The sequence below is a fragment of the Abramis brama genome (genome assembly GCF_963993115.1).
Source record: "Abramis brama genome assembly, chromosome: 19".
Classification (NCBI taxonomy): Eukaryota; Metazoa; Chordata; class Actinopteri; order Cypriniformes; family Leuciscidae; genus Abramis; species Abramis brama.
In genome coordinates this window covers 16,050,410-16,074,435 of record NC_139981.1, presented here as the reverse complement: position 1 = coordinate 16,074,435, position 24,026 = coordinate 16,050,410, and the positions used below count along the sequence as shown (strand labels likewise).

The 24,026-nt window shown below is 37.1% G+C and overlaps 1 protein-coding gene across 4 annotated transcripts in view; it reads right to left on the bottom strand.

The window, feature by feature from the left end:
• Positions 1-24,026, bottom strand: part of myofl (myoferlin like) — a 33,154-nt gene that overhangs the window by 445 nt on the left and 8,683 nt on the right. The window contains exons 4-52 of one of the 4 annotated variants that reach the window (XM_084092580.1): positions 23,821-23,929; positions 23,629-23,728; positions 21,452-21,615; positions 21,239-21,367; positions 20,794-20,856; positions 20,435-20,485; positions 20,237-20,267; positions 19,958-20,073; positions 19,642-19,768; positions 19,441-19,544; positions 19,281-19,349; positions 19,103-19,146; positions 18,173-18,255; positions 17,927-17,965; positions 17,511-17,635; positions 17,125-17,238; positions 16,802-16,979; positions 16,572-16,696; positions 16,371-16,480; positions 15,398-15,590; positions 15,067-15,222; positions 13,327-13,458; positions 13,040-13,203; positions 11,200-11,314; positions 10,169-10,271; positions 9,313-9,449; positions 8,985-9,149; positions 8,629-8,716; positions 8,271-8,348; positions 7,977-8,158; positions 7,706-7,864; positions 7,328-7,429; positions 7,086-7,247; positions 6,230-6,395; positions 4,991-5,064; positions 4,633-4,731; positions 4,382-4,510; positions 3,787-3,942; positions 3,574-3,665; positions 3,308-3,478; positions 3,051-3,199; positions 1,945-2,084; positions 1,754-1,842; positions 1,577-1,672; positions 1,047-1,188; positions 852-951; positions 487-665; positions 272-381; positions 37-184 (exon numbers count right to left, since the gene is read on the bottom strand). In XM_084092580.1, coding sequence (XP_083948706.1) covers positions 37-184; positions 272-381; positions 487-665; positions 852-951; positions 1,047-1,188; positions 1,577-1,672; positions 1,754-1,842; positions 1,945-2,084; positions 3,051-3,199; positions 3,308-3,478; positions 3,574-3,665; positions 3,787-3,942; positions 4,382-4,510; positions 4,633-4,731; positions 4,991-5,064; positions 6,230-6,395; positions 7,086-7,247; positions 7,328-7,429; positions 7,706-7,864; positions 7,977-8,158; positions 8,271-8,348; positions 8,629-8,716; positions 8,985-9,149; positions 9,313-9,449; positions 10,169-10,271; positions 11,200-11,314; positions 13,040-13,203; positions 13,327-13,458; positions 15,067-15,222; positions 15,398-15,590; positions 16,371-16,480; positions 16,572-16,696; positions 16,802-16,979; positions 17,125-17,238; positions 17,511-17,635; positions 17,927-17,965; positions 18,173-18,255; positions 19,103-19,146; positions 19,281-19,349; positions 19,441-19,544; positions 19,642-19,768; positions 19,958-20,073; positions 20,237-20,267; positions 20,435-20,485; positions 20,794-20,856; positions 21,239-21,367; positions 21,452-21,615; positions 23,629-23,728; positions 23,821-23,929 — 5,857 coding nt within the window. Of the gene's footprint in view, positions 1-36; positions 185-271; positions 382-486; positions 666-851; positions 952-1,046; positions 1,189-1,576; positions 1,673-1,753; positions 1,843-1,944; positions 2,085-3,050; positions 3,200-3,307; positions 3,479-3,573; positions 3,666-3,786; positions 3,943-4,381; positions 4,511-4,632; positions 4,732-4,990; positions 5,065-6,229; positions 6,396-7,085; positions 7,248-7,327; positions 7,430-7,705; positions 7,865-7,976; positions 8,159-8,270; positions 8,349-8,628; positions 8,717-8,984; positions 9,150-9,312; positions 9,450-10,168; positions 10,272-11,199; positions 11,315-13,039; positions 13,204-13,326; positions 13,459-15,066; positions 15,223-15,397; positions 15,591-16,370; positions 16,481-16,571; positions 16,697-16,801; positions 16,980-17,124; positions 17,239-17,510; positions 17,636-17,926; positions 17,966-18,172; positions 18,256-19,102; positions 19,147-19,280; positions 19,350-19,440; positions 19,545-19,641; positions 19,769-19,957; positions 20,074-20,236; positions 20,268-20,434; positions 20,486-20,793; positions 20,857-21,238; positions 21,368-21,451; positions 21,626-23,628; positions 23,729-23,820; positions 23,930-24,026 lie in introns of all 4 variants that reach the window. The other 3 variants (XM_084092581.1, XM_084092578.1, XM_084092579.1) reach the window with 3 other exon arrangements.

Below are 24,026 nucleotides of genomic sequence, written 5' to 3'. Positions count from 1 at the left end.
CTCATTTACTAATGATAATATTTGATAAAGACTTACAGGGAAGGAATATAAGAGGATTCCGATAAACAGGATCACCAGTGTTAGAATAATGAGTCCAATGAAGACCCATTTGAATCTGCGCCATATGATGAACTTCATGGTCTTGCATGGATTTGTGAACCAAAAGAAGGACGTATCTGGACGGCTGTTTACATATATTACAGAATAAAGTATTACTCACATCATCTAATTAAACATGATACTGAATGACCAAACACTGATATTCTCATACTTTGGAGGATCTAGTTTGGGGTTCATGTTGGGTTCATCTCTTCCTTTCCCAGCAGGCCTCTCGTCTGCCTCGTTCACTTCCACCACTTCCAAAGTCATCTCCACTTTACCCTAATACCACAAAGAGAACGGTCTTTACTGTTTGTACCGTGCATATACAGTATGCAACATGTCATATATCTTATTTTTATCCATATGCTTGTAAGCTTCACTCACAGCCAGGATTTTTTTGCCATTTTCCTCCATGGCACAAGGCCACCAGCCTCTCACTGACTTCTGGGAGAAGAGTGATGTAGGTTTGAGGTTCTTGCCTGTTTGTGTTAGCATGCTTAGAGAGCACTTTTCAGGGGTCTTAGCTGGAGGAATGAGGTGAAGCATATCCAGCTCCACCGTGCCTGTTTAAGAAAGCAGTGATATCAAAAATCTGATCCAGCAGATAATATACCAATTCCCAAAAACATCAAACTTACCATCAACATTTCTAAAGAAACCCAAAATAATGCATACACTCCAAAAAGAGAAAGAGAAAGATTAACCCACGTCTGGTGGGTACATATGTAGATTTGAACAAGAGCATTCACCTAAGTAATCATCCAGGGAGAATTTGTCATTGTCCCAGATTTGAATGATCAGTTTAGGAGGGATCCTGAACTCGGTTTTGTCAAGACTCCAGAAGTGCTCCTGGAAATAAAAAATAAAAAACAGGGTTCATTGTGACTATCAATGAATGAGAACACTTCATATAAAATTTAGTTACACTTTTTTAAACCACTAACCTTTGAAGACACAAGACACAACTGTTCTGCTGGCAAATAATCAAAGCCAAAGACAAATCTCCAGTTGAAATTTCCATCTCCATCTAGAGACCTGTAATGGACGTCAGTTTTCTGCTTGTCCTCCTCCATACCTGGCATCCACCTATTAAATACATATAATAATAAATATAAATAAATTAGCTGGTTTATATTTTATTATATTTTAAAAAAATGATGGTAAACCTGATTTTTTTAACAGTCATTATTCAGTGTCACATGATTGTTCAGAAATCATTAAAATATTTAGATTTGGACAATTGTGCTGCTCAATATTTTTTTGAAAACCGTGATACATTTTTGTAGGAATAGAAAGATCAAAGGAACGAATATTTTGTAACATCATAAATGTCTTTACTTTTACGTTTGATCAATTTAATGAATCCTTGTTGAATAAAAGTCTCTCTTTTTTTGAATGGCAGTGTATTAATTAATCACAGTGATTACATACACAGTATAAATGACTTACTCCAAAATGATTATGCTAATATTACCCTTTCACATAGATGTCACTCATGTTTTCTCCTGTGATGCTGGTTTCATCCAGGATGACTTCAGTTGTATTCCAAATGATGGCTCGCAGTAAATACCTTCAGTGAAAGGGGACACATTAGAACAGCAAAAACAAACACATAGTAATTTTACTAGATGTGAGGAAGATAAGGTGGTACTTTTTAGGTTTGCGAGGAGTGATGACACAAACGGGTCCTGGAATACCATGGTTTTTGGGGAATATTTCAACCCACATCTGGATTTTGCCCTGCAAAGACAAAATAAACAGGAGTGACACAGACGGTACATCTGGATAAAATCACTACAAAGTTGAGTATGTATTAGAAAAGCTGGGGATGTGGGGACTGACTTGAGAGAGAGTGGGCTGGTAGGAGCTGTACAGGGTCCTGGTCTCCACATGCTCTGGAACGAGGCCTTGCCTTCTCAACACATGCAAGCAGATTCGCTCCTTAGGTGGACCCAGGTGTTGGTGGATGATTTTATTGGCCTCTATAAGCAAAGTAATATAAATTCATCTTGTCATCATAAAATGCTTATTTAGCATTATGGTGCTGTAAGTTCCACACCAAAGTAGAAATGCAATATACATCATGTACATTTGTGCTGAATCAGGTAAAACTGTAATAACAACATGTTGTATCTTTATTTACTACCATAAAGGGTTTTTTTAAGTTCATGTCTTGTTTAGTTTCATAGTTTATACTCATGTTCTGTTTTGTTTCCATAGCCACTTTTCCACCATCGGGCCAAACCGTTCTCTTTGTTTAACCGTTCCATTCCATAGCCGGTAAGGATATGATTTCATTTTCCACTATAGGGCTGATAACGGAGAAGAACTGTTCAACCCGATGGTGGAAAAGCAGCTTTTGTCATGGTTTTCCCTGTCACTGTTTTGCATGTGTTCTCATTCATTAATTTCATTGCACACCTGTTTCTTGTTTCTTTGATTATCATTCCCTGTTTATTTAAGCCCTCAGTTTCCTCAGTTCAGTGTTCCACATTAATGCTTGTGGTATATGTGTAGCGTTCCTGCTCTATTCAATTCTGTTTCATTTTCATTCTGTGTTAAAATGTAATTTATTCCGGTGATGCCAAAGCTGAATTTTCCGTAGCCATTAATCCAGTCTTCAGTGTCACATGATCCTAAATCATTCTAATATGCTGATTTGGTACACAAGAAACATTTCTGATTATTACAGTGTTGAAAACAGTTGTCCTAACATTATGTGGAAACCATGATACATATTTTTTTCAGGATTATTTGATGAACAGCATTCTTTTGAAATAGAAATATTTTTTTTACATTATAAATGTCTTTACTGTCACTTTTGGTCGATTTAATGCATTCTTGCTAAATAAAAGTATTTTTTTTTTGTTTTGTTTTTACTTTTGAACAGTAGTTTATGTACATGATGTTGAGGTCCAGAAAAGGTCTAATGGTTTGAATGAGCATACCCAGTTCATCTAGCCTGTACTCTCGTCCTCCAAAAGACACGAAACTGCCATCATCTGCAATATGAGGAGCAGGAATTCCTCTCATCCTGGCCAGATTCTGTAGCATCTGAGATGGTTTGATCTGGTCCCTCCACTGGTTCACCCCAGATCTTTTACATATAGTATTTCAAACTGAGTACATGAATATGTCTAGTAATAGGTTATGGGACTTTAAAACTATTAAGAAAAAAGTGGCCGCTAGTAAAATAACCACTTACACACAGTAAGATTTTGGGATTCCACAATGTGAGCCAAACCGAGAAAGAAGTCGATTCTCAAGGTCTATGACGGTTTCCCCAACCTTCTCATCAGAGCTGAGCAGATCATAATCATAGATGGAAATCTTCAAGTCCTTATCTTGTGGAATGTAGCAGTTTAGCTCAAATACTCTGTGAACATATATAAAAATTGTTTTAAAAAAAAAAAGAAAAATCAGAAATACACAATTACATGTATGTAAATGCTTCACTATTTATATTCTCACCTTCCAAAATCTGGGTTTAGAGTATTTGGTTTGTAGTGATCTCTGTCATCAATCATTTTCTTTCCCAGATAAATCTTTATGTAAGGATCACACTTCAGAAAGAAAGAATAATTATATGAGACACACACAAAAAATTTACCAGTCAAAAGATGTAAAATGTGATGCTTACTGAACCATCAAAATCTTTTACTTGTGAATTGGCTACATACTCACCATGCCATTGTTGTCTTTAGGCTGCAGGTCAATGCAACGTATGATGTAGATTCTGACCAGGCACTCCTGAGGACAGCTCTCAGGCAGCTCCCTAAACTGCCGAGGTGGGTCTGAGACATTTGGGTCATCTGACAAGGGATACACGCGAAACGACCCCTGCGAATGCAGATCATGAAGTAAAATTATCTTGGTTAGTCCGATGTCTACCACTAGATGGCAGCCTAATATAATTCATACTCTTACAACTACTTTTACTTTTTTGGTCAAGCTCTTTTACCCACTTTTCTCAGTGTTTAGAGTGTCCAGAATCCCAGAATTTGGAAACATGCTTTTAAAATGTTTTCATTATTGCATGATACTTTACACCAGTAGGTGAACAGTTAAGTGATTATAAGCCTTACACAATGTCACAACAGTGTTTGAACAGGGCAGGTTTGAAATAGCCTTAAAAAGTCTCCCCTACTTGGACTGAACTAACAACCTTTGTTTAAGCAGCCAAGCTATTTAATGACGAGGAAACCGCCACCCTTTATGAAAAGCCGATCACTTCAAAAGTAAAAAAAGCTCTGTGAATCGCTGACTGGCACAGACTTGCCTTGAACTCTCCCACTACAGAGGGGTCTTCCTCCTCATCCTCCATTTTACCCCTCTGCAATTTAAATGTATTGCAGAAGTCTATAAGCCCTCTGAATTCTGGGACTACCTCAAGCTCAGTGTCATAGACCTGAAACAAACACATACTTTTAACACTGTTCAGTCACAAAACAATAGTCATTCCTTATCTTTGAAACATAAGCAGGATGCAAACATCCAAACAGGATGGTAAGAGCAGGCAAGTTAACTCACAGTTAAAGTGTCATATCCCTTCTGGAGATAAGGGCCACACTTTTCATGCTCGTTAATGGAGGCATAGAATTTACTCCACCAGTCCACTGTGTCCTCTTCCTACAATAGATTGTGGAATAAAAGGTGTGAGTTTGCTTGTTCAAGATGCTGTAACAATCTGTCTGCAGCTATTTTGCACCATAACAACATAGTTTCCAGACTGTTATATAATGAGAAAAGGCTATTTATTTGCCTTTCTGCAGGCAGTGGGAAAATCACAAATGGGTGGCAAAGGGAAAAGAGACGTAAACTAACTATTATAAAGTTTACAAATAAATGAAATTATTCTGAGGACAAAATTCATATATGTTCACTGTACCTGTTTTGAAGGGCTGGGCTTTCTGTCTCCCATATCAATGATGACATCTCTGGGAGCTGCTGACATCATAGCCACTGAGACAGAAATGATACATGAAATAATTACAGTATAACTGAGACTGAAAACGGTCACACTTTAGATTAGGGTCCCATTCTCACTATTAACTAACTATTAACTGAGTTTTGCCTCAAACTCCTTATTACTGCTTAAAGGTTAGTAAGGTAGTTGTTAAGTTTAGGTATTGGGTAGGATTAGGGATGTAGAATGTGGTGATGCAGAATAAGGCATTAAAGGGGTGGTATAATGCCATTTTCACAAGATGTAAAATAAGTCTTTGATGTCCACAGAGTGTGTATGTGAAGTTTTAGCTCAAAATACTGTACCCCACAGATATTTTTAAATAGCATGTTAAAGTTGTCACTTTTTGAGGGAAAGCAAAAACGCACCGTTTTTGAGTCTGTCCCTTTAAATGCAAATGAGCTGCTGCTCCCAGCACAGGGGGAGGAGCTACAACAACTTGTTTCCCTTTACCTCACACAGACATGCAACTTTTAGCCTTTTATGTTCAAACCGAAGTCAGAAAGATGGAGAAACTCAAGAAGAAGTGACAACATGTAGACAACATTTCTGAATGGTTAGTTGGTGAATTTATGTAGCTTATCATTGATTAGCATATTCTGTCTTGATAATCTATAAATCGTGTTCCGGGGGCGGGGAATGTCGTGTAGTCCCTACCAGCCGTTTGTTGTAGTCCTTAAAAAGTGATTTCTTTAAAAGAAAATATCTCCCTTTGCCTTAAACTTTGAGCGTTGTAACTTTGCAGATGTTGTTTATGCTCAAACAGCAACATTACACACTAACTAAAGTTAGAAAAGTGAAATCATATTCAACCACCCCTTTAGTATGTGCTTTATAAGTACTAATAAACAGCCAATATCCTAGTAATGTGCATGCTAATAAGCAACTAGTTAATAGTGAAAATTGGACCGTAAACTAATGTGTTATCCTGAAAACCAACTGACATAAACAACATTAACACGAAAAAAAAAAAGATTTATACACTACTCTTGATTAGATTGATAGATATTAGAAATGTATTGTCATTGTGCAGAGTACAGTAATTTTATTGATTTTATTTTATGTACATATATAAAAATGTATTATATGATTTATGTTGATTTATATTTATATTAATTCATTATTTCAATTAATAAAAAAATGATTCTAGTAAAATGTTACCCTTGGCAGACATAGCCACCTCGGTGGTGCCTGTGTTAGGATCACATCTGAACTCCTCTAGGGAGTTTATAGTACACTGTCCAACGACTGGTTTCCGACCAAAGGGCCTGTGGTCAATAACTTTGAGCACAATGGGTGGAGTGTACATCTCATCTTTAGGAAGAAGCTGAAGAGAGAGAGACATTGTTAGGATTCTGCTTGTTCAAAAACAACAAAGCTTCATTTGTTATGGTTCTGCTTGTTCAAAACCAACAAAGCTTCATTTACAAACACAACTACTTGGTAATGATTTTTATATTTTTATTTTCACTGTATGTATTAGGATCAAAAACATGATTACATTTGGAAGCAGTGCAGCACATGGTCTTTTAAAAACAAGATTGTAGCATTTTCTAAAGAAAATGCTTGCTCATGCAAAACTCACTGCAACTGTTCTGGATTTCTACAGTGTTCTGGGTAGTTGCTAGGGCCTTGCTAGGTGGTTGTTAAGGTGTTCTGGATGGTCGCTTACTGACCTATGTCAAAAGAGCCCACTCTAAAGTGTCCCAAGTCATATTCCCATGTTTTCATTTGTAAATATAATCTGAAATGTAGACATCTGTCCTCAACAAGCCTCATCATTTGTGTTTACTTTTATGTCCACAGCACAAAGAGCGTGGGATGAGTTACGCATCAAAGTTCAACACTAGAGTTTGTTTCAATCTCTAACCATTAAAAAGAGCAATAGCGAAGCCTTAGTTTGTTCATGATAGATGATGCTGGATCCTTTGATTTGTATACACAGACATTTCAACAGCACAGTTTAATTTTTGTAGGTTAGCAAAAGCTATTTCTTATATTTTAGGAGGTACTGTACCACTTTGAGGAACAGGATAGATCCAGGGAAGTTGGGATTTTTCTTGATGTTCTTGATGATGGCAGTCTCAACAATCTGCCCTCCACATTCAACTATAAGGCTGGGGGAAGACACTGTAGCCAACTGATATGCCTTCATGTTTCTTAAACCCCAGGCCAGGATCTGTCAAAACACACAGGATGACACACTGGCAGCAATTTTGTTTGGTTTAAGCACATTATTCATAAGGATGACTGCATTACCTCAATTGCAGTGAGCTGCACCACAGGCCTGATCCCCTGAGGAACCATGTACAGATTCTCACTTCTTCGAGGTGGGACCAGGGGCAGGTTAACGTCATTTGCCTGAGGTTGACAATGAACAGCATAGTGGATAAGCAAATCATTATGGTGGTGTGGTTAAGATGACATCCCAACAAATATGTATTTAACTGTATTTGAGGACAGATGACGGTGAGTAGTCTGATTATTAAAAGCATGTATGTATGTATATATATATATATATATATATATATATATTTATGTTCATAATTAAATATACTTTCTTGTGTTTAATACATTAATAATGTATGGGTAGTGGAAGAAAAATAATAACAAATGACAAATAAGAATTAAAACAACCTTATCTTTCAGCAAGAGCTCAGCTGCTACCAGTATATCTCCTGAATTTCGTCCCTTCATGGTGACAGGGAACCAAAGGAGTTTAGGTATTAATGGGGTTGCTGGGTTTAGTTTCACTACTGGAGGACACGTGCACCTGCCCATAGCTTCATCCTTCCCCTGCAACACATCCATGGATCAAGATTGAATCATCATTGAAATCATTCAAGGGTCAGCAATACTTTTTGCAAATTCCATGCAGACCTGAGTTTGTATTAACAGAGAGTCATACCACTTGATCACTATCATAAACTTCCAGAACGATACTGGGTTGGTTATGAACGATGGTCTGAGGGTCTCCATAGATTTCAATGTCATCAAAAATGAGGGTTTGGTCCCATATGGGGTTGAGGGTGGACTTAACGATCTCTGTGGTCTTGCTTACATGTAAGAAAGACACATGCACGTAGGGATCTGTGAAAACACCATACAAAGGACCAGTCAGCTATCATCTATTAAAAACACATGTGCATAACCTGAGGTGAGGTGATGAATTGCATTCATATTAGATGGAAAAATCCCTCACCAGAAAAGCTGTCTTTGTCCATAGGAATAAGGTTCCTGGCTTGATAGACGTAGACTCTGAGATGGTAGGTGAATGACTCTGTAGAGACACATGGAGATTTGGGTGAAAAATCTGTTTATTTGGGTGAACATTTTTTATGGGTTTATAATGTCACAATTGTGAAATAAAAAGAAATAAATATAGCATAACAAAATCAGCACCGTTCAGGATTTCTATTGGCTCCCTATCTTTTCTTGTTGTAGTTTTGTTTTTTTGCATATTGTCGGGAAGTAGAGGGGTGTGTTAGTCTCAGAGATATAATCAGTGTTAGGAATTTAGAGAGTCCTTTAATCAGCAGGCATGTATAAACATTACTCACTGTCAAATCTGCAAAACACATTGGGTGTGTTGGCACCAAAGATTTTAGCCGTGTCATTTTTGCTGCCTTTCTCGTCCTCATCTATTCCCTAATAGAAAAGAAAAATAAGTGAGTTTTTAAAAAGCTCAATATCCTATAAAATTAAGTTCTTAATGTAATAAGTCTTTTCATTTGTAATCTTTCTCAGACATCAAACTACAACCACAGGAACAGTCCAAAAACAAGCAATAATCCTTGAAATACCGTTTAATCCTGTGTCAGAGACAAATAAATGTCATACTGTAACCAAAATAAAACGCATTTCAAACATCTACTTTTGTTTTCTGACAGTCATTCAAGACAAGAAATGGACTAACCAAAGCCCCTTCCAGGTTAAAGATAGCCGATGCGCCCACGCGCTCAGATGGTGCCATTTTCCTCCTCCAGCGTCTGCGGCGGAAAGTGTCTGAGGAACGCTCCTTCCTGTGGAACTTCCACCCAATCAGAGACGAGTATTCCCAGCCATCGCCCAAGTCTTTCTTCTGTTGTCAAAACAGTGATTATACGTATTACGGACAATATTTGACTAATATGATTATCACTAATCCTCAATCAGAAGTTAAATTCAGTTGCAGTACAAAACAACAGTGAAAACAACAGCGCCAATCTACAAATCAGAAAGTAACGTTAGTGAGGCTTTCTCACCTCTACAGTGGGAGTGTCTGATATCTTTCTGCGAGGTCGGACCAGTCTTTTCCTGCGATGGATGTGGTACATTTTCTCAGCAGCAACCCAAGACCTGGGCTTATCATCAGGAGGAATGGTGACACCATATTCCCATCCTGACAATTGAAAAACAGATGTTAAGTTCTGGAATCAGCTCCCACATCTAAGGGATACTTCATGACCTGATGCATACTCATGATAATGCGTGGCATTTAATATGTGACATATTAGCGCATATATTTGACTGATGTACATTACCGTTCAAAAGAGTAGGGTCAATTCGATGTTTTAATGCTTTTGTGAGAAGTATCTTCTTGCTTACTAAGGCTGCATTCATTTGGCCAATAATACAGTAGAAACAGTCATTTTGTGAAATATTATAACAATTTAAAATAAATATCTTTTATTTTAATATATTTAAAAATGCACTTTTCAAAGCTGAATTTTCTGAATGTTCATCAGTGTCACATGATCCTTTAGAAACCATTCTAATATGCTGTTGATTGATGCTATCAATGTTGAAAACAGTTGTGCTACTTATATTTTTGTGGAAACTGTGATAGATTATTTCAATATAATTTTCACCAGAACAGCATTCATTTGAAATAAAAATCTTTTATAACGTCAAAGATGTCTTTACTGACACTTTTGATCAATTGAATGCATCCTTGCTGAAAAAAACAAACATTATAAATGTCTTTAAAAAAAAACAACTTACTGATCCCAAACTTTTGAAGGGTAGTATGCATTACACACAAACTGCATCTGTTCAGTCAAACCTTATCATTATGTGTATTGTGCAATGGTTTCAGTCCCAGGAGTCATAATTCCTGACCTTTCTCATCAACTGCCCTGTTGCTGTCGAAATTCCAGTCATCTACCCAAATCCATCCCGGGGGACACTCAATGTCTTCAGGGTTCTGGGCCTTCTCTCCATTCTGCACAGAACACATCCCATCATTCAATACTTCAAGTGGTAGTTTATCCAAATATGATCCTCATTAACACACCCTCATGTTTCTCTGAACATGAATACAATACCTAACTTTCTTGACATTTTGAATCATTTCAAGTACACAAAGACCATAAAAGTATAATAAAAATCGTCTTCTGAAGCAATGCAGCACAATAGCTTGGTGTGATGAACAAACTGAAATTTAAATATAATTCACAGAATAATCTTCCACTCAGTGAGCTGTAAACTCGAGAACTGCTGCAAACGGATCGAGTAAAGTGAATTGAACTTGAAAACCAGATTAATCTAATTGGATCAACTGATTCATTGAAAAGATCTGACTAAAATGTAGCATTCATTCATGAATTATACATCACTGCTTACCAACTTACCAACTTAAGCAGATGCTCATCATACAAAGCTATCATTAGGCATATGGTTGTATAGAAAAACGTTTTATGATACATTTATCTTGCTTTTTTGACATTTTTGAGCTTGCAGTCCCAGTCATTCATTTATATTAAATTAAAAAGGGTGACCAAAAACCACCTTTTTGTGTTCCACAGAAGCAAGAAAATCATAAATTGGATGTGAAACATGAGAATGAGTCAATAATGACAGAATTTTCATTTCTGGGTGAATTACTGATTTAAAACACTACACCATCCATAGTGTTAACACCTAGTGATCTAAAGGAGTGGAATTGTAGTTGTGAACTTTGAATGAAAAATGAACTTTCATGGAATGAAAAATGAACTTTCTATGTGTCCACAGGAAGTCAGGAAAAGGTACGCTGCTTCAAATTTCCAAACTATATTCGAAATTCAAATTTACAACTCAAATGTGAACATGCTGAATGTGACATTAAATGTTGCTCTATCTTCTTCACTGTGCAGTGCTTCTTCTCTCACCACATCAGTAAAAGGTTCAGCGGCAGGTTTCCATTCTCCACCAGGGAAGCGGGTTTCGTTTCGGTAGACCTCATCAGTGAATTCAGAGTGCCCTGCGTCAGCCTCTGTAAGCAGACTGAGTCAAGCCCATAACACACAGGGCGGGGCTTTAGCGACACGTTTATTTCAACACACACAAAACAGTCAAACAAACACTAAGCCAAGGCCATGACAGTACGTGTAGGGAGTGGGATCAGTATAAGAGGCCCTGGGGAATGAAAAATGAGCTGACTATATAAATACAGAGCAGAGAGAGCTTGGCAGAGAGACTGTGTTTATGTTTCAGAAGGGCCAACTGCGCCTGTATGTTACCACAGTTTCCTCTGATTGTATACTTTTCAAAACAGCTAACCCACTTTACTAATAATACAAATTACCGTTCAAAAGTCTGGGGTCAGTAAATTTTTTGTATTTGTGAATAAAAAAAAAAGGTTTATTCAGCAAGTATGCATATACGGAAGCCCTGAACCATAACATAAAAAAAAAAAATCTGTAACATTAATTTTTCTAAAATTACGAGAATAAAGTCGTAGCATTTCGACTTTATTCTTGAAATGCTACGACTTTATTCTCGTAATTTTAGAAAAATTAATGTTACGGATTTTTTTTTTTTTTTATGTTTCGGTTCAGGGCTTCCGATTAAAGTCAAAATATTTTGAGATTAAAGTCGAAACATATGGAACTAAACATAATAGTAGCTTTTTACTTTTATCTGGGCTTTCAACAAAAGGAAATTCTACAAGTGCTAATCTTTAAACATGGCATCACCATTTGTCTTAGGACGTTACAAAATATACTTTGCCGGAATAGACTTTACAGGTGAAAACACTTTTCAGACTGGATGGAGGTAGCCAGCTTTATATCTGAGGAAATCATGGGATCCGGCTAAATGGTTGGATACAGAATAATGCACTTAAAATGTATCCAGAAAGGATTTACGGTGAAGAGGGAGACAGTACAGTTACTGTTTAAGTGTTCTCGACCCAGATGGTGTTGCCTATAGACGAACACGAAGACTCCGCCGGAGGAGGTACAACAATCCTGGTCCAAACTTAATGTGGCACATACTTCCACAGAAGACTTCTACGGAAGACTGTATTCTCTTAATTTTGACTTTATTCACGAAATGCTACGACTTTATTCACTTTTTTTTTTTCCGTTGCGGTTCAAGGCTTCCGCAAAAGGATAAATGGCTTGAATATTCGATTTCCACATGGGGCGGGCATGAAACGCTCCTTTCTGCTGATTGGTCGACCAAAGATCAACCCGTGCCACTTTGGTTCTTCCACAGTTCCGTGCAACAGAACAATTAGTCCTCCACTGCTGGACGGATTCTTAAAGTGTTTGTTACAAATAATCTCTCTCTCATCCAACAACCGGACTAAGGAATGCTTTGACACAAATCGCACTGGGCAGGGCCTAAAGGGTTTTCTTATCTATAGGCATGTGTTCGACAACTTAATTACCAGAAAAATATTAGCTGATTATTTCAGAAATATGAATGTAGGTTATCTCGCATCTGCACCCACATTACCCATCAGCCAACTTCTTTGGCACCCCACTGGTTTTATTAATTTATCTGTACACGGACCTCAGCTGTTTTCTCATTTTCTACTTTCAATTTTAAATCGAAAAACGAATGAACATGGAACAATACTTGTTGCAGTGTAGTTTTAAGCTAAATGTTTGTAAAAAAAAAATTAAACTCAATAATCACACTAATCATACCAACATAAATAATCATATTCAAAATATGCCTTTAAATATCACATTGTATATTTTGCAGTTATCATCAGCTCACCTGCGCTCAGGGTCAACGGACCAGTCTCCTTCCCACTCCCAGCTCCGGGGCGGCATGAAACGTTCTTGCTTCAGTTTCACCTTTCCCGTCACATCTGAAAACTTGTGCCGGCCAACTAGACCTGTGGTCCCCCACTTCCCAAAAACTTGAGCCTGGTTCTCATACTAACACAGGAGAACAGAGAGGGACCATATAGTGTTGCTAAGGGAAGTTCCACACAACAGACCACAACAGATATTTCAATATGGCTGTATATATGTTTTACTTCATTGTCCACTTTTACTAACCATCTCTGCATACACACTGAATGTGCCCTCTGCGAAGCTATTGAACTTCTTCTCATGTGCAGACAGACCCAACCACATGTTCACACGCAGCTGCACAGGGATCTTGAGACCTTTGTTTTTGTCCATTGGGTACTAAAAACAATGGAAGAACCGGATTGGGAAATCAAACTGGCATTGCCTGCATGTGTGTTAACTGCTATGTCTTACACACTACTCTCTTGATTCAATCAAAATTTACAAGTTATATTTTCTTTCCCAGTATGTTCAAGGGATTTTAAGCTTATAATTACAAATAAGTTAAAATTCACAACAATTTTGTCAAAGACATAGCTACACATTTATTCTTACAGTACATTATTATAAAAATGTTCTATATAAATTACACTTTCATATTATACTTAATAATAATTCCTATTTTAATTAATATTCAACAATGATTATTATAATATACAATATTATTAAATGAAATATATATACATATATATATACAGACCCTTTCCAAAAAATTAGAATATCATGGAAAAGTTTATTTATTTCCATAATTCCATTCAAAACGTTAAACTTCCATAGATTATAGATTCAGGGCCCACAACTTAAACGATTTCAAGTATTTAGTTGTTTATTTGTACATAATTTGGGCTTCCAGCTCATAAAACCCATGAAAACAGGATTTCAAAAAATTAGAATATTACATGAAATCACACAGTAATTACACAGTGATACCATGGTCATTGAACCAGGTTTTGGTTCTTTTGGAAGTGTGGGCAGGTGCAAATCCTTGAATGCAACATACTGTACCATACCATACCATTTAAGATGTATGGTTTGGGCGTAACGTGAAATAAACCAGTCAGAGCATCATCTCACATTCCCTTTAAGAGCAGGCGTGTTTGTTCAATGGCGGATTGCTATTATAACGGCGGATTTGCCAGGTGCACACCAGGAGCGGTTCACAGCTGAGGAGACCGACGTTCTCGTCAGGGCCGTAAAAGACAGAGAAGTGACATTGTATGGGGATGGGAGAAACCCACCCAAATTAGCTTCGGTTAAACAGGCGTATAATAATTTTGGTAAATGTGTAGGTTAGATGTATGACTATTTTGCCACATCTTCATGGACACCACAATGATTTCCCTCATGTGGAATATTTTTCCTTGTAATTATTTATGGTTTGCAAAAATGTCAACTGCTGCGTCTGTGTGTAGATGAGAGAAGCAAAGTGTATGCGCGTTGTGCACACGCTACATTATGGCCAAGCATGCGCCCTTAAAATAGCATCTGAACACGGAATTGTTTTCTGGAACTGCAAAATAGCACCAGGGAACGTTTGTGCCGGAACACGCCTCCTCTTTTCGCTGAACCGCCCCAGAAGCGCAAGTTCATCCCTAATTTACCGACGTACGTCTGTGAAGGGAAAAGTCCGCTGTGTGTCGGTTGCAAAATAGGAATGATACATGCGTCGGTGTACAAAGTCAATTGCGCTGGGTGCAAGATAGGGCCCAGTATGTTAGGGGTGTAACGGTACATGTATTCATCCAGAACGTCACAGTTCGGTGCATACAGTCAGACGACGAATACAGTACTAGTAACAGGCGATTCATGTAAATGTACCGAACTCGTATTGAACCGTGACCCCAAAACCAAGGTACGTACCGAACCGTGACTTCTGTGTATCCTGTGTACCCTTATGATGTGCCACAAATCAAAATTCCAGTTCCAATATGATCCTTTCTACTGTACCTTCATGAAGATGGTTTGCTTCCTGCCACAGTACTTGCCGACAGCTTGCTCGCTATGGGTGGAGTAGAGCACCTGATTGGCTGGGATGCGGGCGTAGGCCACACGCTTCTCTCCTCTCAGCATCCATATGATGACATCAGGCATGCTGTTCTGAGGCTGTGTTGTGTATTTAAACATACATGTTAATGTTCAAGGGCTAGTGATTATGTACATTTGACTATAATATTATTTTCATGATTTGCACATGGATATACAACATTATCTTCTGCTTACAAACTCTAAAAAGCCAGTCAGTAGAATTAGATTAGTGTCTAATGAGGCAGTGTCAAACCTCCTCTGTGATCTGCTGTAGTCGCTCCAGCCAGTCCTCTATATCAGCAATTGTAGCTCTAACATCAACAGCCTCCTCCCTCATGCGAATAGCCGCCTCTTTGACACTGGCCATGGTTTTATCACGCAGATTCTTGATCTGAATATCAAGCGCTGTCAGATTTGGCTTACCCTCCAAATCTGGTACCTGGTAACTAATTGCAACAGCGTCAAGTTAATCACATGTCATCAGGTTCAGCATTAAGTTAATCACATGTCTGACATGGTAGGCATCACTGGATAGATAAAGTTAGTCACAAGGCGCTGTTCATTTTTACAAAATATTTTGTTTTGGTCATATTTCTTTTAATTTAGTCAGTATTTTTTGTCATATTTATACATTTTAGTACATTTTACTTTAATGGCATATGGCATTTTTGGCATATAGTTTTTTAACTATGTGATTACGCAATGCATGGCGCATCACAGTGCTAGTGCAAGATGAGCATTTGTGGTTAAAAAATATTTATATTATTTTTTTTTTAGAAAATGACAGATCGTTTCACTAGATAAGACCCTTATTCCTCGGCTGGGATCGTGTAGAGCCCTTTGAAGCTGCATTGAAACTGCAATTTGGACCTTCAAACCGTTGTACCCCATTGAAGCCCACTATATGGAGAAAAATCCTGGAATGTTTTCCTCAAAAATGTTTTTCCTTAATTTATTTTTGACTGAAAACAGAAAGACATGAACATGATGAAATTTTAATTCTTAAGTGAACTAATCCTTTAATTGTTTAATTGAATATCACAATGCCTCCATTTCATCTGGTCTTCATTAAAATTGACAACATAAAAAAAAAAAAAAAAAAAATCCTATTCAACAAACATTTAGTAATTTTTTTTGTTGTTGAGACAACAGTACTTGCTCCAAGGGCAATTGTAAAAGTAATAATAAAAAGAGGGAGATAAGAAAGTTTACCCCCTGGGATATACCTGGAAAGGTCATCGATGAGTTGGGTGATAAGTTTCAGCCAATTCTCAGCTAGGCGAGAGTCAGACACTTTAGCCATTATGGCCGTCTTCAGAGAGATGATGTTAGATTGCTAAAGAAAGGCATAAAAATATGTTATTGCTCTGAATCATTTATCTGTTTGCTAAATCACTGCACGGCATGAAGATGCATTAAAATCATACCAGTCGGTCAGAAATGTAGAGAATGATGTTCACCGCATCCAAACGATGACTTATGTCCTCCCAGAAAGATGTGAGGATAACAACTGGCTTAGAATCAGCCCAGGGCAAGTAATAATAGTGATTTCCTGTGGGAAAAACACACAAATTATTATCAAAATAATGCAGGTCTCAGGGTTTCATGTTTGGACAATTTGTATCTGTTATGGCTACTGGCATTATGAGAAACTCACCATCAAAAACTGCACAGCTATACTGAGTAGTGGAGGCCAGAGGTTTGCATGTAGAGTCCAGTATATTTCCATAGTTTCCGATGCTGACCTCAAACTGAATAGGTTCTCCAGGTTCTTGAAGCATACAGGCACTGTGGAACACGGCACATAAGGAATACTTCCTTCTCCTCTGGTACTTCTGCACAGTAAAAGTACATAAAACAATAATTTGGAATTCTATTCTGCAAAAAATAATGATTGTGTTATCATATTAATAGAAATTCCCTAGTTTTAGATGAATGTTTTTTCCAGGATTCAACAGAGTGGAAAATGCTTGCTGTTACCTGTGTCACCAGAATCTCATCGTTTGAAATGTCTTCCATTTTCTTGTCAGTTTTGTCATCCAGTTGAGTGGAAAGCTCGATCAGAACCCTTCCCCGATAGGCGACCCCTTCACCCTAAAACACATAGACCTAGAATAACAGCTCTGACAACTACCACAGATTGTGCAACATAATAACTGAGGGTGTGAATGTAGAATGGTGGCATGTACTGTTTGCTCATTTTTTATGCAGAGCAAACAGTGCATAACAATATTATCTTCAAAGTCAAGGTGTTGCAGAGATGTTGTCCTTCTAAGATTGTTGCTGGGTTTGGCCAGTATTTATTATGTTCTATATCGTAGCTCTCACCAAAACCCCAGCACAGCATTTTTCTTTACAACACTCACCTTGCCGTAATTCAGATCCTCATATGGGTCAGGTAGGCCAGTAAATTCTCTTGGACTTCCATAAAGGTTAATATAACAAGGCCCAAAAGCTGGAAGGAAGCCAACCTCAGATTCTGTGGTGTCTACTGAAAAATAATGGGTTAGAGATGCTTCGAGATGACTAATAAATCAACACAACTGAAACTTAAAAAACACACAAATAATTTTTTTTTAATTGATAGCATAAAGCAAATAGATTAAAGGTTAAAAAATTCGCAAAACTGACATCAAATTCACATCTTTGGAGCCTGAAGTTGATATGTCAAATGTTAAACATTAAATTAGATTATTTTACTTTTACTAAGTATTTTAACATAAAAAATAATACAATTATAAGTTCAATTAAATAATATTAAAATCCATAACATTCACAATACCATTAAAGGAAGGAGGCTGTCCATTTTCTGAGTAGGATTCTGATGAAGAAATTGAGTTTTAGACAGGATGCATATTTTGCATATTATTTTCGACTGTAAACTTTTTTCTGAAAGTTTTGCTATTTTAAAACAAAGTTTGCAGTGTAAAAGAAAAATGTAACAGACACTTCATTAACATTCTACAGTGAAATCTATATTAATTCATTCCTGCACCTCATAAGACACAAATAAAGAATCTTACTGTACCCTCAATTTCCCCCCCAGATGAAGCTATTTTAGCCAGATTAAGGTAGGTGGTCCCGATAACATCGTTCCTTGACAGCCGATCCCTTTCAAATAGGATATGAAAAAAATTATATTTTGAAGAGAGAGGACAGGAAAACATTGGAAGGAAGCAGGGGACAGCAGGATTGGGATTTGTCACATTACTGATTTGACATGAGCATCACAGCTCAATGTGCATGTTAGGCGACTGGTAGGTCACAGCACCAACATATATTTAAGATTATTATACACTACTGTTCAAAACGTTTACATTGGGTAACACTTCATTTCGATTGTCCACTTTAGACATTCTACTAACTATAAGTAACTTTGCAACTACATGTCAACTACCAGTCATTAGAGTATTAGTAGACTGTCTGTTTAATATCTGCTAACATTTATATAGATGCTCACCCAATAAACATTCTACTGACCATAAATATCTTTGCAACTAAAATTCAAATTATTCTACTAACTCAAACCCTAACCTAACAATCTACTAGAGTCTACTAATACTCTAATGAGAGTTGGTTGACATGTAGTTGCAAGTTACTTGTAGTTAGTAGAATGTCTGAAGTGGACCATCAAAATAACGTGCAACCTTACAAAGTACCAAAAGATTTTTGATTTATTTTGAGTTTTCTATTCATCAAAAAATCCTGAAAGAAATCTACAAATATATTTGCCATTACAGGAATACATTTTAAAATATATTAAAATATAAAACAGTTATTTTAAATGATACTGATATTGCACAATGTATATACTGTTTTCACTGTTTTTTGATCAAATGAATGTAGTTGTTGTAAGCATAAGGGACTTAAATCTTACAGACCCCAAACTTTTGAATGGTAGTGTGTATATATATACATGTCAGCTCTGTAAAATGATTAGTCATATAAAGAAACTTACCAGTCAAAGACAGTGAGCTTGATACGTTCACACATTGATGGGAACTAAAAGGAAAGATCAAAGAGATATAGTCATTTTTACATGGAAATTGTCACAATTTAATTGCTTGAATTTTATATTAACCTATAATAATTTGTATTAACCTATTAACAAAGTACCAGGTTATCACCCTTCCTACCTTAACTTGCAGGTGAATCAGCTGATTCCACTCTGGATTGGCATTCTTCTCTACAATCTTTGTACATACCTTAAAAGAAAAAAGAGAAGCAAGTCATCACAATCCTTTACCAATCACACAAATTCTTCTGCAATAAACATTGATTTTTTATTTTTTTTACCTTTTTGCCAGCAAAATTGACTTCTAGAAAAGGATCCACCAAATTTTTCTTTTCTTCTGTTCCGCCAAATAAGTGCTTTATCGTCTGGGCAAATGCGTCATCCACTGAACATGATGTGAAAAAAGTAGCATGTTACTTTTGAGAATGAGAATAGAACTGGCAGTATATAGAATTGCAGTGGTGTGTTGCTGTCATGATTACTCTGTGGCATGTCCTCAGCTCGGTAGATTTTCAGACTCAGCGTAGCCCATCGTAAAGCAACTCCAGCTGGCAGCAGCAAGTTACTTTCAATGTCATCCTGTTCCTCACTGGCTTCTCGCTTTTCCACCTGACCAACAAGTTAACTCAAACTCAGATCGCCTAAGGTGCAACTGTCCTATATGTCAGACTCTTGGCTCTGACAAATTAATTCAATTTTAAATGGTGAAACTGCCAGTTGTAAAACAGAGTGAACTGTTCCTGAAAATGCCTGACAATTCTTTTAAACTTTCAGAGTGGCATGTACTTAGGAACTTACCGGAAGCTCGTCTCCGGTGCCAACTATGAACATGCTGACCTTCAGGTATCCTTTGGCTCCGGAAATGGCGTCATCTGGGTCACTTAGCAGTAGCCACTTCCTCATAATTGCATGGCCTGACAGGGACACACCACAGATTATCAAAGAAAAAACATTACACAAATATGAATATGTAATGGTGTGACAATGCTTAAACTGTTTAACCATTACACAAATTTGTATTGTGTTGCATAGCACAATATAACAGTTTGTGATCCAACAGCCAAACTCTTCACATACCAGGCTCATCGTAGACATAGCCAACATCCAGCTGTTAAAACAGTGTTTGAAAGAGTTTATAAGGACACACACTCAAACATCAAGTACTCTTCACAAATGCTTGCTATGAATTAGATATTAGGATTCTAACCAAGCCATGAACACATGGTAAATATATTCAAATGACATTAGGATTGTGTGGATTATATGAAAGCGTACCTTAAACTCCCCCATAAGACTATCTGCTCTCAGGGAGTAGGCATTATACACCTAGATTTAAGAGAGAAATATATCTATTATTAGACATACAATAAAAAAGCTGCAACCATAATCTATGAACTGAAGTGCAAACTCTCTCAGCAGCAAATATAAAATTATTATTAAAATACATATATTTATTTAATGTGATTTGCACAAGGAGACATGTTCCTGGATCCTCATCCTGAGTTGATCCAGAAACAACATTGTTTTCAACCAATCAGAGTCCTTAGGGTCGGTTGATAGAATGCTACTCAAGGAACATGTCTTCTTGTGGGGATTGTGTTGTGCCAGGAGGACCATATCAAGACCCATCTTACCCGGATCATGATGCTCTCATCAAAAAGCTCAGAAGGCAGCATGTTGACATTGTAGAAGAAAATCTGCGGAAATTAAATCATATTCACAACAGAGTGGACAAAAAGTAAATCTCACTAGCCATGAAATGCGAAAAGAAACAGCACTTTTGGTTAAAGAAGCCCCAACTGAACATTTGTGTGAATTGTGAAATTAATAGATTGTAGACTCACTGAGGCAAGTGTGAGATAGACAGAAATATCAGGACAAAAGGAAGAAAGTGGGCCAGCAGGTTTTTAGCCAAAACAGGTGCAGAGCAGAGTGAAGCAGAGCAGACTTAAGTCATGAAGCAGTCCAGAGAAAGAAAGGTTTCTCTCTAGTCTAGGAAAAACAATCTAGTGACCAAAAACAAGGCAATATGTATTATTTTAACAGGAAGTCAGATGGGCTCAATGAAAAGCAAAATACCTCATCAAAGAATGGATTGTTTCCTCTTCGAATCCTTGTTCTGTGTGTCTGTCCGCACACACTTACTTTGGTGACTGGCTTTATGTTATTGCCAGGTAACTGTCGACCCTCAATTACTCGAATACGAATCTAAGTGAAAACAATGTTAATGGATTAAAGCCCTAAAAGCTCACCAAACTTTCAGATATGACATTTAATAATAAGAACACATACCTGGAAATCTTGGGGTTTGTTGGCCAGAGCTTTCTGCCTCTTCCGAGTTGTACGAACCATCTTTTTTGAGTCTTTTTTTCCAGGCTGTCCAGAGGGAGAAACTCCAGGTGCCCCTGGCTCGGTCACATCAACTACATCTTCATCACTATCAACACCTTTCTCCTCTTCACCAACAAAAAGCAAAGCCAACATATATATATATATATATATATTACATGATATACAGGATATGTAAAATATTACATATTATGGGTTCATGTGAGGATTGTTTGAAGTTCACCTAAATTTAAAGTTGTTATATTTTTTGAAGCCTAATAATTCTTATTATTAGTTTTTTTAAAGGGGGCGGGGGATCATTTTTATCCAGACATCAATAGCTGTATTAGTATCAGTGATACTGACCTTCATTCATAAAAAGATGCCATTAAACAAGTATTTAAAATATGCTGTCTAGATGTTGTCTCTACATTAATTAATATAATTATAAATAAATATATAAAAATAACATAGAAAACAATGTTAACCCCCCCCCCAATCCTATGTTATTCAGATTCCCTCCTCACTCTGCCTCTGACAGGATGTTTTTAACTTTAAAGGTCCCATTGCATGGATTATTTTATTATTTTAGAATGTTTCCTGGGGTGCCCTTATAATGTTAGTATGTTTTTTAGATCAAAAGTTGTTACAATTTAGAAATAAAAGGCATATTTCCTAGCCTGATTTTAGCCTCTGATTTAAACGCTCTGTTTGAAGGGGTGTGTCTGCTGTGAGACTTCAGTGTAAACGCCCACTGCTGTGATTGGCTGACATGCTTGCATATGAAATATCTAGCATTACATGTGTAACTCTCTCGAAAACTTTTACTATTGACAGCTATTATACGTTTTTACTATTACAGCTATCGGGATTAATGAATCGTGAGAAGTTTTTTAAGTATTTAGAACTATTCCCATCACATAAAAGGTTGCAGTGATGAGCATTGAGCAATAACAGCCTGTTGATGTGTGAATGAAGATCTTATCATTGCAACGCAGTTTCTGTACTCTCACTAATGATTTCAACAATGCAAACATGAGGTAAGTACAGTAAGAGCTTCGTTGTGCAGTGTAACAGCGTCATTGATTTCATAACGAGTTTTGGCAAGTGTCCAGATAAACTTGCGCTGTGTGATTGACAGCTTGGGCGATTGGAAAGGGATTGTTCTTTGATCGCTTTCTGTATATATATATTAATCACAGTATAAGTAAGATTATAAGAGAAACGACATGAAGTTGATCGTTTAGTCACTGGCTTGATTTACTGATGCATAAACAGTATTGAACGACTTTGAGAGAAAGATTATACAGTATGTCTGAACTTGAACAATTACACATCAGAAATTCACATAACACACTGGTTCTTCGGAGGCTCGGATGAAGGAACTAAAAAAATAATTTTGTGTTCATTTGTACATCCAAACACTGAGCAACTGCCATGCTTCACTTGTTTGCAAGCCATTATGTCTCTCGAGGAGAAAACAATATCGTCATGGGCGGGCCAAGGCAAAGAAGAGAAAGGGGAGGTAACCTTTCCCCTTATGACGACATAAGGGGAAGATTTCTAGATTCGCCCGTCTGAGCTTTCATTTTCTCAAAAATACCCAGGGCTTGGTTTACAGTTACACCCATCAAAACGTCTAGCCACTGGGGGACCATAGGCAGGCTAGGGAAACTCAAATTAAGGTAAAAAAACTCATAAAGTGAAATTTTCATGCAATGGGACCTTTAAGACTTTATAAAGTCTTAGAAATGACTGTTGCTGACTTCAAATAACAAAGCCCTGCCAATATGTTGAATACTGTATAGGTGTTGATATGTAAATATGGGCAGTTACATGTTAATGTCTTGATACAGTTTTGACGTCAATATTGTAATCATTTCTGAATGACCTAGCTTTTCAGTTTGGTTATGATATGAATCATTATTATTGTTCGGCACACAGACTCAATGTGGCAGCGTCCTTTTTTTTTTTTGGGTGATCCATTTTCTGTCACTCATTTGCATCAATCATTTCCATACTGTATGTAAACACAAAGGCCAACAATCTTCCTGAAGCTCTGTAGGGCAATCTATCTCAACTGGTTAAAAAAAGAAGAACAGCTTATGTAGGCCAGTAAGATGTAAGAAAATCTAAATAACCTGCAGTATCTCCAGTGAGGGCATCTCCGATGTTCTGATCATTTGGGTTTGGGACGGTACTTGCAGGTGGCTCATAACCAATTGTTAAACTGATAGTTGCCTAAAGTAGTAAATGCAGAGAAATACAGTTAGAAAAGTCATTTTAAGTTAGTCACCATCATTATTTTTATTTTAGTTGGGGAAAAAAATTACCCCAATTTCTTGTTTCTTCTCATTAATCAGAGGAATGTTCTTGGAAGGAAGAGATCTGGTCTGACCAGCAGCCAATTCTTTAAGAAAGATCTTTGTAGAACCAATAAATCTAGAAAGCAGAAGAAAATAATACTAAACAGGGAAGAAAACTTCATTTTTACACAAATTGGAAAGACTGTTTATGCAACTCTGTGCTTTTGTTGGTA